We start from the raw sequence: 15,364 nt of genomic DNA on the forward strand, positions 1-15,364 counted from the left end.
AGAAAACAGATTTTTTTATACTCAATTTTGAAATCTGACATGGAGCTAGACATATTGTCAATTTCCCAGCTGCCCCCGGTCATGTGACTTGTGCTCTGATAAACTTCAATCACTCTTTACTGCTGTACTGCAAGTTAGAGTGATATCACCCCCTCCCTTTTCCCCCCAGCAGCCAAACAAAAGAACAATGGGAAGGTAACCAGATAACAGCTCCCTAACACAAGATGACAGCTGCCTGGTAGATCTAAGAACAACACTCAATAGTAAAAACCCATGTCCCACTGAGACACATTCAGTTACATTGAGAAGGAAAAACAGCAGCCTGCCAGAAAGCATTTCTCTCCTAAAGTGCAGGCAGAAGTCACGTGACCAGGGGCAGCTGGGAAATTGACAAAATGTCTAGCTTCATGTCAGATTTCAAAATTGAATATAAAAATTTTTTTTTTGCTTATTTGAGAACTGGATTTCAGTGCAGAATTCTGCTGGAGTAGCAGATTGGGTGCCTATTTTTTTTTTTTAAAAAACCCTGCCCACCCTCCGCCACGTATTTCCATAGGAAATCCGGTGACGGAGCTGAGGGGGTGAGGGTAGGGGGTCAGAGGAACACTGCGGAAGTGACGTCACGTGCACAGCGCACTGACGTCACTTCCACTGAACGCGCCACATGACGTCATCATGCACAACGTAGGGGCGTGTTTAGGTCTGTTGCCTAGGGGGGCATCAGACCTAGATACAGCCCTGGTCTGCTGCTCCCATAGCCAAGGGCAAGTAATCCTTGTGTTTTCTCACTGCAACATTCCCTAGAAAAATTACATGATGACAAAAAACCATACGTTTAAGTCTGTGTACGGTAAACAATGAGTCACAGAAAACAAATAATCTCTTCATGATTGTTGGATACCATTGTATAAAACTATAGGATGCAGATAAACTGTGAGAACTTATCTGGCCAAAGGTTGGCATTATCTGTGTACAGTACATAAACAGTAGAGGGGTTGTTCCTCTTTAAATTAACTCTTAGTATGATGTAGAGCATGATATTCTGAGACAATTTGCAATTGGTTTTCATTTTGTTTATTTCTGTTTTTTGAGTTAATTAGCTTTTTATTCAGCAGCTCTCCAGTTTCAGCAACCTGGTTACTAGAGTCCAGATTACCCTAGCAACCATGCACTGATTTTTATGAGTGACTGGAATATGATATAGGAGAGGCCCTGAATAGAAAGAGGAGTAATAAAAAATAGCAATTCCAATAAAGGTGTAGCCTTACAGTATTTGTTAATAGATGGGGTCAGTGACCCCCATTTGAAAGCTGAAAAGACTCAGAAGAAAAAGGCAAAAAAATCAAAACCTATACAAAATAAAAAAATGAAGGTAAATCAAAAAGTTGCTTAGAATTAGCCATACTTAAAAATTAACTTAAAGGTGAACTTCCCCTTTAAGGACATATTACCTTTAATTGCAATGATATTAAAAATTAAGGTTGATGATTGTTAAAATATTAAAAACAACTCCACTCCATAGCACCCCACCTATGTTCACTGTGATTTGTTTGCTTACATTTCTATTTAATATATAAATGTTTCATCAGAAGTTGGTGCAGATCTATGTTCTAAGAGAGGAGTCCAGGACAAGACCTCTGTTCTTAATTGAACAACATATTTTATATACACAAAATGAATCCGACAAGAAGCAAGCAAATGTGGGAAGTGGATATACACCATAAAACTAGATGAAATATCTACTACATGAGATTAAAGCAGATGGTTAAAAAAAAAAAAAAATCCATATACTGGGAATTATCATAAGTCTTCCAGAAATATATAAAATAGTCTGTTGCAGATTTACACAAATGCTCTCACATAGAATATAGATTGAGTATTAGTGTGAAAATCAGATGCAGTCATAGAGCACCTCCTCCTGCCAGAATCCTTGGAAAAATAGAGACAAAGAATGAGGGATAGAGAAGGAAATGGAGAAAGAGGGATAATCACCGACCAGAGAGGATGATGGCAGTAGAAATATTAGATATTAGAATTACCCAGGATTTGTGAATAATAAAAAGCAAGCAAAAAAATACACTGACTCTAGCACACATTTTACCACATTCCTCTACACAACCCGACCTTCTCTCTGGAAAAGGAGGGGGGGGGAATCAGCTTAAAATATGGCAACAAATCTCCTTCCATCCAATAGAGATATAGTAATTTATCCGGATTAACCAAGGAGAGAGCAGTATGTGGGAGAGACTGAGCTAGTGAGAATGAGAGAGGGGTTATGTGTGTAGGAGAAAGTGATGGAGAGATAGCGTGAGAATCCACAAGGGAAGGAGAGACACTGCCGGCTTTGAAGGGGAGGGAGCTAAATGAAGGAGTGAGAGAGACAAAGGCAGGGAGGTGTGCAAGGGAAGGGTGGCAGGAAAAGGTGGCAGATGATATACAGGAAAGCAGAGCAGGATGTCGACTGGAGGAATGAACTGGTGAATGTCAGAAAAGGAATGGGAAAGGAGAGCAGGGAATGGCAGGCAGGGAGAAATAATCTGGACCTATAAGGCTGGTGGTTAGCAGAGATTTTGCTTCTCCTGGTGCAAGGTGCACATTCAGCACCATCAGTCGTTTCAGCACTGGACAGCTCCAGGCGGAGGGAGGAGAGACTCTGGTCTGGCAGCTCAGGAATGAGATAGAGATCTAGAGTGGGGGTCCCTACTGTAAGTATTATATACAATGTATGAATTTTGGTGGGATCTAGTGTACTGAGGCAAGTGAAGAAGCTGGGGTGTAGTTTAGCGATTGCTAATCCGTAAGGGTTGATGCTCTAATCCATTTCTGTTTGGAGAGAGATGTGCTGTAGTGGAAGGTGGGGTATATTTATGTGTTAGGTAGATGCTGTATGTCCCTCAGTTAAGTTTGGGGTGACCTAAGGACAGGAAACCAGTCAGATAGAAGGGGGGCTCTTCCGTGCCCCAGCCAAGGAGAGATGCTACCAAGCAGTGAACGGTAGAATTAGCGTAAGGTTAGGAGTGGGGAGAAGGCTTGTTCCTCTCCTGTGTCCCAGTTGAGCACGGCGGGGGAAGAAGCAGACGTGATGGGCGAGTGGACCATATTGGAGCGGCTGCTGGAGGCTGCTGTGCAGCAACACGCTACAATGATAGGAAGGTAAGTGTTGGGGGAGGGGGTAATCCATTACTGGGGGCTCAACCTGCAAAGACTGATCTGCCATTTTGTACCCCAAAAATCCACAGTCATCCACAATGGCTTACTGCTCTATATATGGCTAGAAGGGGAGGGGATCCATGTTTGTTCACGATGCCTAAGCACAGATCTCCTGCAAAAGAGTAAAGGGAAGGCTGGAGTACTGGCTGCCCCATGAGACAGTGCTTTGGGTGTGGAATTGGGTTTGTGGCCAAGGTGCATAGAGAAGGCTAGGTGCCTATATGAACCCTGGGGTAGGGGTGGGGGAGCTAGAGATGGAATTCAATTTATAAAAAAGGCCTAACATCATTCACACCAGGATCATATTCACTTACCCTGGGCACATAGAAATAATGTTTTGGCAAACGTCGTTATTCTTGATGTGGGTATTCCTTCCCAAAAAACATCCATCCATATTGTATTGCGCTCAGCCTGTCTGTATATTGCTAATGAGTCAAGCTCTTTAGACAACTGGCAACAGGTCGTGTCTGTTATCAACACAAGACGCTCTGGGCCGCCTGCTATTATATAAAGGCAACGGGAAACATTTAGCACTGCAAACCACACTGCTACTACTGCGATGCGTTCCAAACATTAAGGAGGCTTCAGTGCCTTTTAAGCTTTAGCCAAGAAATAAGGGCAGAAATACCATTTTACGTATAGGTGCTGTTCCATGTATGTGTGTGTGAGTGTGAGCCTGTTGGCATCATATGACAGGGGCCCAACATGGAGTCCAATTGGCTTGAGATGCTAAAGATCAGCTAACCTAACCTCACTCTAGTTTATATATCCAGCGACTTCTCAGCTGTTCCTGATTCTACAGCCCACATCAGCCTTGGCCTGCAGCTGGTTGCTGGTAGCTGTGACTGAGCAGCAGCTGGAAAGCTTCTGGTGGAAGGAGTATGCAATACTGCAGGGTTCACATTGAAGGCTTTGCAGCTTTCAAGTCCTTTTAGAGACGTCCTGGCTATTCCCAATCTTCGTGTCTGCAGCACTATCACCATCCAGCTCATATCCACATATTCAATCCTTATAGCTTTGCACAACCTTGGTTCTAATGGGTAACACCGCTTATGTGCAAATTCTGTGTATATATATATATATATATATATATATATATATATATATATATATATATATATATATATATATATATATATATATATATATATATAGTGAGGCCCAGTTAGGTTGGTAATTCTCTCTTTATAGGCTGGGTTCTGAATATATCAGAGGTGTATTCTTTCATGACTTGTGTTTGTATGATTTACCAGGAGCAAGGTGTGAATGAACAAAGACTTAAGTCCTGCACTCTTTAGGAACAAATAATGTTTACCTTTCTTAAATGTGTTGTATAGAGAGTGATCATTCACAGATTGGCAGCTGGATTTGGAGAGATTGTTGCTGCCGAAAAAACAGCAGGCTTGTTCTGAGGCTACCATCTGATTATTATTATAAATTACACATCTGATAAAAGTATTTTACCATTCTGTGAATAGAACTTAATTTTACTACACAGGCAAATTGCAAAGTATACTGTAGCTGCTGCATAAGAATGTTATGTATCTTGAATGCTGGTAAACCACTAAAACTAGCAAGCATCTGATTAACTTGCAGTGGCATACTTTTACTATCTCAGGACAGATCCACTTTGTGATTGGGCAGGTCTATAAAATGAACCTCTCCTGGAGTGGCCACGGGCCTCTCTATCTTTTGCTGGGGCTTACACCTTAATCACAACTACAAATAACATACAAACAAATTAACGTATACAGTATGTTGCTCCTTGAGAAAGAGCACAGTTGGTCAGATTTTTTCAATAAATCTTTTTTTCACAAGTATTTTTCACCAGTATTCCCATTGAGTGGGGCACTATGTTACCACTGGTATACATGTTGGGCTTGGGGTTTATTCAGGGCCGCCTTGAAAAATTACAGGCCCTGTACGGCAAAATTTTCTGGGACCCCTGGTCCCCACCTGCCCCCAAGCCCCACCTCATATCCCACCCCACATGAAAAAGGCCAAACAGACATCAGAGCTGAAACAGTAACCCCCCCTAAGTTATAAAAGCCAAAAAGCCATTGGTGGGCAGCCCCCACACGTTATAAAAAGGCATTGGAGATCAGGAGCCCCCCCCAAATTATAAAAAGCCGTTGATCAGCCCCCCCCCCTCTGCAAGTAAAAAAATTATAAAAAGCCATTGGTGGCCAGGACCCTATTTTAAGTTAAAAAAAAACATTGGTGGCCACCCAAAATTTTAAAAAAATTGGTTGCCAGGGTCCCCCATAAGGGGGGCCCGGCCATGCTTCACTTACTTGATTATCCAGGCCCCCCTGCTGTCAGCCTGCTGCAAAGTTTAGAAGAGAGTGTGCTCCAGTGCCAGCATGATTTTTCTCCTATTGAGTTCTTCAAGTTCTCTGTACCCTCATTATTCACTTAAGTTAAGTCCTGGTGAAGCTGCATTGGGATTGGATAGGCTGGAGGGGACGTTCCTATTTCACCCATCCAATCCCTGTACAGCTTTACCAGGACTTAAAACGACCAATGAAGGTACAGAGAACTGAATCGGAGAAAAGTAATGCTGGCACCGGAGCTCCCGCCCTCTCTTCTAAACTTTGCAGCAGGCTGACAGCAGGGGGCCCAGATAATCAAGTAAGTGAAGCATGGCCGGACCCCCCTAAGACACAAAAACCCCTGGCCTGGGACAACTGTCCTCCCTGATGGCGGCCCTGGGAGTATTACCCCACAAGATTGTCACTGCTATCAGCTGATTTAGAGTTATATAGTAATATGTGCCAAGGTATCTGTTTAAGTAACCAATGGCACCCAATAAAGTGTGATTGATCCTAACAACGTACCTTCTCTGACTGTATTAAAGGCACAGCCTCCCCACAAAATTAAAAGGAATTGAACACATTTTTTTTTTTTTTTGAATTTAGATAAAATGTACTGTGACCATCCTTTTGTGAATATTGTGTTTTTGTTTCAGAACCACTAATACTATTAATATGAGTAAACTACTGTGTAACCCTCGGGCAGCCATTCAAGTTCAATAGGGCATAGTTTTAACATTTAATGCAAGTACATAGTTTAATTGTAGTTACTTGAACAACCAGGGTCAGACTGGGGGGCCCAGGGCGCACCGGGGCTGCTGTCTCAGGGGCCCCCACATCTGCCCCCTCCAGACCCCTGCCACACCCCCCCCACACACATTTTTGCCTAAACCGGGGTTGGGAGGGAGCGGGTCTGAGCTGTTGGGCCCAGTCTAACACTGTGAACAACAGATACAGGTATGGGACCTGTGATCCAGAATGTTCGGGACCTGGGGCTTTCTGGATAATGGATCTTTCCGTAATTTGGATCTTCATGCCCTAAGTCTACTAGAAAATCATGTAAACATTGAATAAGCGCAATAGGCTGATTTTGCTTCGAATAAGGGTTAATTACATCTTAGTTGGGATCAAGTACAAGCTACTGTTTAATTATCACAGAGAAAAAGGAAATCACTTTGAAAAATTTGGGTCATTTGGATAAAATGGAGTCTATGGGAGACAACCTTTCCGTAATTTGGAACTTTCTGTATAACGGGTTTGGGCATAACAGATATATACTATACCTGTACACATTTGTAATTTAACAAGACAATATTTTCCCTTTTTGATGTTATATGAGGGCTTACAAATAAACATGCCTCTGGTATCAGTTTTTGTGTCCCTTTTAGAAGCAAAAATACATTTATGTTCCCATATAGAAATAGGCCACATGTTTAGAAGCAGGAAGGCCTAATGACACTTGGGTCTCTTGATATCTCAGTGGACCAGTTCAACACTGTAGAAGCTGCGCCCATAAACGTAGAACACTTTGTCCAATAAGGGCCCCTAAACTTTAAATACATCAGTTAATAGTGCTGCTCCAGTAGAATTCTGCACTGAAATCTGTTTCTCAAAAGAGCAAACTGATTTTTTTAAATTTTATTTTGAAATCTGACATGGGGCTAGACATAATGTCAGTTTCCCAACTGCCCCAGTCATGTGACTTGTGCCTGCTTTTTAGGATGGAATTACTTTCTGGCAGGCTGTTATTTCTCCTACTTAATGTAACTGAATCAGTCTCAGTTCGACTTGGCTTTTACTATTAAGTGCTGTTCTTCGATCTTCCAGGGAGTTATCTTGTGTTAGGGAGCTGCTATCTCGTTACCTTCCCATTGTTCTGTTGTTAGGCTGCTGGGTGGTGGGGGTGATGTCACTCCAACTTGCAGTACAGCAGTAAAGAGTGATTGAAGTTTACCAGAGTACAAGTCACATGACTTGGGGCAGCTGGAAAATTGACAATATGTCTAGCCCCATGTCAGATTTCAAAATTGAATATAAAAAAAATCTGTTTGCTCTTTTGAGAAATGGATTTCAGTGCAGAATTCTGCTGGAGCAGCACTATTAACTGATGCGTTTTGAAAAAAAACATGTTTTCCCATGACAGTATCCCTTTAACTTTTAGTATGATGTAGAGAGTGATATTCCGAGACAATATGCAATTGGTCTTCATTTTTTAGCATTGGTGGTTTTTGAGTAATTTAGCTTTTTATTCAGTGACTCTCCAGTTTGCAATTTTAGCAGTCTGGTTGCAAGGGTCCAAATTCCCCTAGCAACCATGCCTTAATTCAGGGGTCCTCAACCTTTTTCATCTGTGAGCCACATTCAAATGTAAGATACAGTTCCAAGCTTGTACAGATACAAGCATGAAAAAATTCCTGGGGGTGCAAAATATGGGCTTTTGATGGCTATTGGTAGCCCCTATGAGGACTGGCAGCCTACAGGAGGCTCTGTTTGGCAGTACCAAATGCAACCAAAACTTGCCTCTAAACCTGGAATTTAAAAATAAGCAGCTGCTTTGAGGCCACTGGGAGCAACATCCAAGAGGTTGAAGAGCACCATGTTGCGCACGCGCCACTGGCTGGGATCACTGCCTTAATTCAAATACAATACTGGAATATAATTAGTAAAAGGCCTGAATAGAAAGATGAGCAATAAAAAGTAGCAATAATAATACGTTTGCAGCCTTACAGAGCATTTCTTTTTAGAAGGGGTCAGTGACCCCCATTGGAAAGCTGGAAAGGGTCAGAAAAAAAGGCAAATAACTCAAATACTATAAAGAATAAATAATGAAGACCATTGAAAAGTTGCTTAGATTTAGCCAACCTATTACATTCTAGTATAACATACTAAAACCACCCCTTTAAATTAAATAATGAGCCCAGTGAGAAAGCAAGGTGCTGAAAATCCTTATTTTTTCTATTTTTTCTGAAGCTTTAAAGGCAGTGATTTTACTCTGGCTGTAGTGGCACAGTAGGGATTGATTTATGATGTGTACGATTACCCGACACTGGAAAGGATGGTGCCTGCACTTTGCCTAACAAATTATTATTTTTGTAAAAAGTACAAATTCAGCCTGATACATGTATTTTGCTTCTTGTTTATGTAAACAGCGTAGATAGTACTGCAGAGTAGAATAGGCTTGTATTCATTTAATGTTCATTCACTGCATCAAATTCCACAGAAATTACAAAAACACTTCTGCACAGGTGCCTTTGAACTGCAAGGACAAATTTATGGTATATAGAAGTATAATATGTTAAATTGTTATAACAGGGATTCGTAGTCTGTGGACTTTCACGATAATAGTAGTTTTAGGAGGCTTCTGTAATTGTAATCCAGCAATAGCTAAAGAGCCAGTTGTTGCACCTGCTCAGGATAGACTCTACAATAAATTTGTAATGCAGGGCATACAAAATCACATTATAAAGGTGGCCAAACAGGAACCGATAAAAGCTGCCAACTCAGTCCCTCCAGACCACACTATTAAACCTATTCACAGGCAGATAAATGCTTGATCCTGGCAACCTTGCCAAACAAGTGGAACTTCGCATTTACAGCCGACTTGCATTTTTTTGTTGCTCTTGTAATCCATCAAATTTACACACTCACATATTCAACAATACCCACATATTTTTGCCCTCTAAATCACACTCTTGCGCGCATACTTACACACACCATTGGCTGCAAGTGCAGTTGTGATCAAGTAAAAATTGATGCAGCGGTGCTTGTGTGAATTGATGCCAAACTTGCAACCAAAGCCTCTCCTTCAACGTCCACATAGTTGCGATTGGTGTCACGTAGACCTTCCCACCTCCTGTTGTGAATTGTGTACAAGTGTGCCGATTGAGAAGCTTGGGAAAAGGGAGGTATTGATGTCATATAAATGTAAGTACAGTTTTTGTTGCGGCCCCACCAGTGGTGTAATCAATTAGCTATGGAATGACTACAATGACTATAAGGGCAGAGACACACATAGAGATTCGGGGAGATAAGTCGCCCATCGACATATCGCTTCTTCTTCGGGCGACTAATTTCCCTACAATGCCTTCCCACCGGCTAGAATCGAAATCGCACTTGGAGTGATTCACTTTCCGAAGTCGCTCAAAGTTTCCTCGTGAGGCAACTTAGGATGACTTCGGAAAATTAAGAACTCCAAGTGCCATCCTGATTTCGATTCTAGCTGGCGGGAAGGCAGTTCGGGGAGATGAGTCATCTGGGACTAAATCTCCCCAAATCTCCATGTGTGTCTCTGCCCCAAATCTCTTCAAAATGTCAATGTGTGATGGTTTGCTGACCAATTAACCTGCAATAATGTGCCCAAAAAAATTTGAGAGCAGTGGCATGACTACAAATGATCACTCCCCCTCCCCCAAAAAAAATAAATCAGAGAGGCCCAGTGCTTTAGCTACATGTATGTAAAAACCTGTCCGCTGATGACTTACATACAGCAAAATTTGGCAGCATCAATAAGGGTCCCCCCGCGGCCATGGGGTCTGCTGTATTGTAGTTACACCACTGTTTACATCCACTAATCAGGCCCCGGTCATATAAACAGTATTTGCAACTACTACATAGCCTAAACCACAAAATGATGAGTTATTATCCTTTATTTTACCTTATTTTGTTATTTATCTTGTTTCATCCATTTCTCTTTCTGAAACATGCATTTCACCTCTCTATTATAACGCCCATTTAGATATGTAAGCATTTCATCGAATGGACATGGAAATGAAAAGGTTAATTTAATATATCGTCATAAGTGATGGGCGAATATCTCCCGCAAAAAATTAGCGAAACACTAAAATTGACGCCCGCATCAATTTTGACACCGGTGTTAAAGTCAATGGGCATCCGAACAGTGTTGACGTGCAACGATTTTGACGCGAGCGACTTTTCCCATTCGCGTCCATAATTTTTTGACAAGGCCAAATTTTCTCTGGAGTTCAGCAAATTGATTCGCCAGTGGCGAAACACAGAATTTATTCTCCCATTACTTATCATCATCATCATTTATTTATAACCAGCAAGTTAATCATTTTAAGAAACAATGGTTACAAAAAATATGTTGTTTTTTTATGTAAACAGCGCAGACAAGGCTTAGAGGGTAGAGACATCACTTACATTGGCTCCTCCAATAAGTCTAAAAACTCTAGTACAGGTATAGGATCCCTTATCCGGAAACCCGATATCCAGAAAGCTCTGAATTACGGAATGGCTGTCTCCCATAGACTCCATTTCATCTAAATAATCCATATTTTCAAAAATGATTTCCTTTTTCTCTGTAATAATAAAACAGTAGCGTGTACTTGATCCCAACTAAGATATAATTAATCCTTATTGGAAGCAAAACCAACCTATTGGGTTTATTTAATGTTTAAATTAATTTCTAGTAAACTTAAGGCATGAAGACCCAAATTACGGAAAGATCCGTTATCCGGAAAACCCCAGGTCCCGAGCATTCTGGATAACAGGTTCCATACCTGTCTATCTTTTTAACGCCTTGGTACAAAAAAAGGACACAATCTTGGAAGCTTACAGCCAGGCCCAATCAAAAGGGTAAAATCCTGGGTGAGCTGCTTGTAGAAGCCAAGAATATTCATAGTCATGTAATCTATAGGACATTTGCTTATACGAAAGCCATAATCGGTGTAATCAGGCATCGCCACGCATCAAGTCACTTGGTCTGTTGGTCTGCTTTACCGTTCCATTCTCTGCTCCTGTAACAAAAGAGCAGAAGATGTAGTGTTTTTATTCCCAGCACTATGGCTCTCATAAATAAAGGGAAATACAGTCTCTGGGGGCTGATTTATTGAACAGTGAGCTTTTTAGACAGGTTGATTAATCATTTGCAGAAAATAACACGAGAAGCGGAAAGATGATCTGTCTAGGGAAATTACCGAAAAATTGATTAGTCCAGAACATTGCTTAAAAAGCTGAAAAAAACTAACTCAAATAGGATGTATATGGCATTTTTATACGGACCATTTTCTTTTAAAATTCCAGCATACATCCTGGTTTAGCTAGCCTTTAGCTGTAGCTCAGTGAAATATCAATGGTATATAAATGAAAACTCTATTATTTTATCCAAAGAATCCACATTTTAAAAAAATATTTCCTTTTTCTTTGTAATAATAAAACAGTAGCTTGTACTTGATCCCAACTAAGATATAATTAATCCTTATTGGAAGCAAAACCAACCTATTGGGTTTATTTAATGTTTACATGATTTTCTAGTAGAATTAAAGGATAAGTAAACCTTTAAAATAAGTGAATTTAAAATTGATGAGGGTGCTATTCTAAGAAATTTTACAATGTACATTCATTATTTATTTTGTTTTTATTCCAAGATATACAGGGATACATGTACTGTTAATATGAATGGATTTTGTTACAACAGCGCCACCTGCTGGTCAGTTTCCAACTGACCACCAAGTAGTAAAGGAAGTTGTCAGGTGAAAGAAAGAGGCTGCTCTGATGTTCTTCTGCTTAGGAAAGATGTGAGAAAGGTTTCTAATTTTTTTTCCTAAGTAGAAGAACATCAGAGCAGCCTCTTTCTTTATCCTGACAACTTTCTTGACTACTTGGTGGTCAGACTGGTGGGAAACTGACCAGCAGGTGGCGCTGTTGTAACAAAACTTATTCATATTAACAGTGCATGTATCCCTTCATATCTTGGAATAAAAACAAAATAAATAATAAATGTAAATGGCAAAAGTGCTCAGAATATCACCCTCATTCATTTTAAATCCACTTATATTTAAGGTTTACTTATCCTTTAAGGTATAAAGATCCAAATGACAGAGGTTCCGAGCATTCTGGATAACAGGTCTCATACGTGCACTTATTCAAATAACCAGAACTGGGTCCTATTGTAAAAAACACTGAAATTTGCATGTACACCAAGAATAAATTGTAGAGATAAAAACATTTTTTCTACAGTAAATTAAATATGGAGTAAATTCACAACAGAACCATTCACTCAACAATTTTTATTTATTGCAGGATCCTGTTGACTGTAGTAGTTATATTCCGGATTCTTATTGTGGCTGTCGTTGGCGAGACAGTCTATGAAGATGAACAGACAATGTTCATGTGCAATACACTTCAACCTGGTTGCAACCAAGCATGCTATGATCGAGCATTTCCCATTTCTCACATTCGCTACTGGGTTTTTCAGATCATTTTGGTTTGCACACCCAGTCTCTGCTTCATTACCTACTCTGTGCACCAGTCAGCCAAACAGAAAGAACGGAGATATTCCTTTCTCTATCCCTTGCTTGAGAAGGAACTCCCAAGAGAGAACAAGAGAATGAAAAACATTAATGGGATTTTAGTGCAAAACCAGGACATTTCTTCCAAGGATGAGCCGGACTGCCTGGAGGTCAAGGATATTCCAAACACTCCAAAGAAAGCGGTCAAGAGTGCAAAGGTCAAGCGACAGGAGGGAATTTCTCGATTCTACATCATCCAGGTCTTCTTTAGAAATGCTCTAGAGATTGGGTTTTTGGCTGGACAATATTTTCTTTATGGCTTCAGTGTGCCTCTAATCTTTGAGTGTGACCGGTACCCTTGTGTCAAGGAGGTGGAGTGCTACATTTCAAGACCTACTGAAAAGACTGTCTTCCTAGTCTTTATGTTTGCTGTCAGTAGCATCTGTGTCCTCCTAAACTTAGCTGAACTAAACCACCTTGGGTGGAGAAAGATCAAGACGGCTATGAGAGGGGTTCAAGCTCGAAGAAAGTCAGTCTCCGATGTACGCAAGAAGGAGCCATCAACACTGGCCCAGGTTCCTACATTAGGTAGGACACAGTCCAGTGAGTCTGCATATGTTTGACATCCATGTTGGCACTACGGAAACGTTTACACGTGTCCTTGCTACATTGTGTAAAATTAACAAAAACATCAAAATAGTGCTATATAAATGTGGTCTTCCAGCCAATTATAGAGCTCCTCAGGAACTATATTGAAAAAGCCTTTATAATAAATATGCTGCCACCCATCTAGCATCCAGTATAGTGAGCAAAATTCCTGACGGGATTGGAGTGGCACGTTTGGTGCAATTCCTTTCATGACAGCATTAATTGTTTATAGTTCATTAACTCTACACTCTGGAACTTATCTGTTCTCAAGCAGAAGTGTTTTCCTTTCTCTTGAAAGAAACATTAATGAAAGTAGGTATCTTACATCCACGGTATTTTGCAATCTACAAAAACTCAGTTTCCCTGGTCAAAAATTTAATTTAAGATCAAAGGGCCTTGATCATTATTCTGAAAATTCGAAAAAAAGAGCACTCAAACAGATCCACAGGACCAATTATTTAGTTAAAAAAATATATCTTTATTAGTCAAAGTTAAAAAAGTATACTTGCATCTCCATCTGCCCTACGCGTTTCGTAACCCACAAGGGCACTTAATCTCCCTAAAGCTTACTCATTGTTAGCCAAGGATCAGAATTTGACTTTTCTTTCTGTTTAGGAGCTCTGGGACAGTGCACTAACACATGAAAAGCCATAATACAAGAGAGGTAATTTAAATGCAGGGAACAAAGTATTTATATGGGTAGGGGGTGTTGATTCCTCTCACGACTGTTATATACCTCTCACCTCCCACGCACTGCTAACTTCTCTCCGTTCCTCGCACACGTCACCTGTTCCAAAAACAGAGTTGCCAATTGCAAAACCTGATAGAAACACATTTTCTTCCCTTTCGTCTTAGCTAATTTCACATATAAGTAGCAGAAGAGGGTTGTCTTGTTTCACAAGAAAGTAGATAAGAGAAAGTGATGGGAAACAACAAGGGAACAAAATAGTTTATTGTACTTGAAATCCACGGATGAAATATTTTCATGCATAGCCCATGGATATCTTGCATTGTAACTTTATGTGGGGTTATTTGGAGAGACCAAAATTAAAGATGACCATCTGCAACATATAATTTTGTAAAAAAACCCTGGCCCTAGCCTCAACCAATAGAGTTTTTAGGTAATGCTTAACCCCTTTAGACATTCAGCATGATGTAGCCTTGATTTCAGAGCCACTGGTGTCTTAAAGGGCCATGCCCAGGACAAAACTATTCTATTTCAGACTTTTCTCACTCACTAAAAGGTCACTCTCTGCCTCAGCTCATATGAGTTCAATTTCCGACACAATATTGAGATTAAGGTCCACATGTATAGCTGCATAGGTACTACGGCATAAATATATCTACATGTATACTTAAGCTTCTCAAGGAGGTTGCATTCTGCCTGGTCCGTTTTCTCAAAACCCTGGCTAGATGCTTCCACATTAATGGATGACCAAGTTTTGTTCTGGGACTGGAATTCGTGCCCTTTAAGGTGCCAGTAACACCAAATGATAAAATGCACATATTCAAGATTTTGACAAATTTAGATAAGGTTGTTTTCCCTCTAGAACAGAGGTCCCCAACCTTTTTTACCCGTGAGCCACATTCAAATGCAAAAAGAGTTGGGGAGCAACACAAGCATTAAAAAGTTCCTGTAGATAATAAAAAGGGCTGTGGTTGGCTATTTGGTGGCCCCTATGTGGACTGGAAGCCTACAAGAGACTCTGTTTGGCAGCAAACCTGCTTTCTATGCAACCAAAACTTGTCTAAATCCAGGAATTCAAAAATAAGCACCTGCATTGAGGCCACTGGGAGCATCATCCAAGGCATTGGTGAGCAACATGTTGCTTATGAGCTAATGGTTGGGGATCACTGCTCTATTATGTTGGGAAAAGAATACTATAACTTTCATATATTAAGTTCCGTGTCGTTCAGTGGTGATTACCATACATCTAAACTTGC

At 40.5% G+C, this 15,364-nt stretch overlaps 1 protein-coding gene across 1 annotated transcript; it reads left to right on the forward strand.

Moving 5' to 3' along the window:
- Nucleotides 1-2,220: 2,220 nt before the first annotated feature.
- On the forward strand, nt 2,221-14,223 carry LOC108700280 (gap junction delta-2 protein). Its single transcript, XM_018233336.2, has 2 exons — nt 2,221-3,153; nt 12,564-14,223. The coding sequence occupies exons 1-2, from the start codon at nt 3,083-3,085 to the stop codon at nt 13,393-13,395; spliced, it is 903 nt and encodes a 300-aa protein (XP_018088825.1). The 5' UTR covers nt 2,221-3,082; the 3' UTR covers nt 13,396-14,223.
- The last annotated feature ends 1,141 nt before the right edge of the window (nt 14,224-15,364 follow it).

This window comes from Xenopus laevis, chromosome 8S (assembly GCF_017654675.1).
Source record: "Xenopus laevis strain J_2021 chromosome 8S, Xenopus_laevis_v10.1, whole genome shotgun sequence".
NCBI lineage: Eukaryota > Metazoa > Chordata > Amphibia > Anura > Pipidae > Xenopus > Xenopus laevis.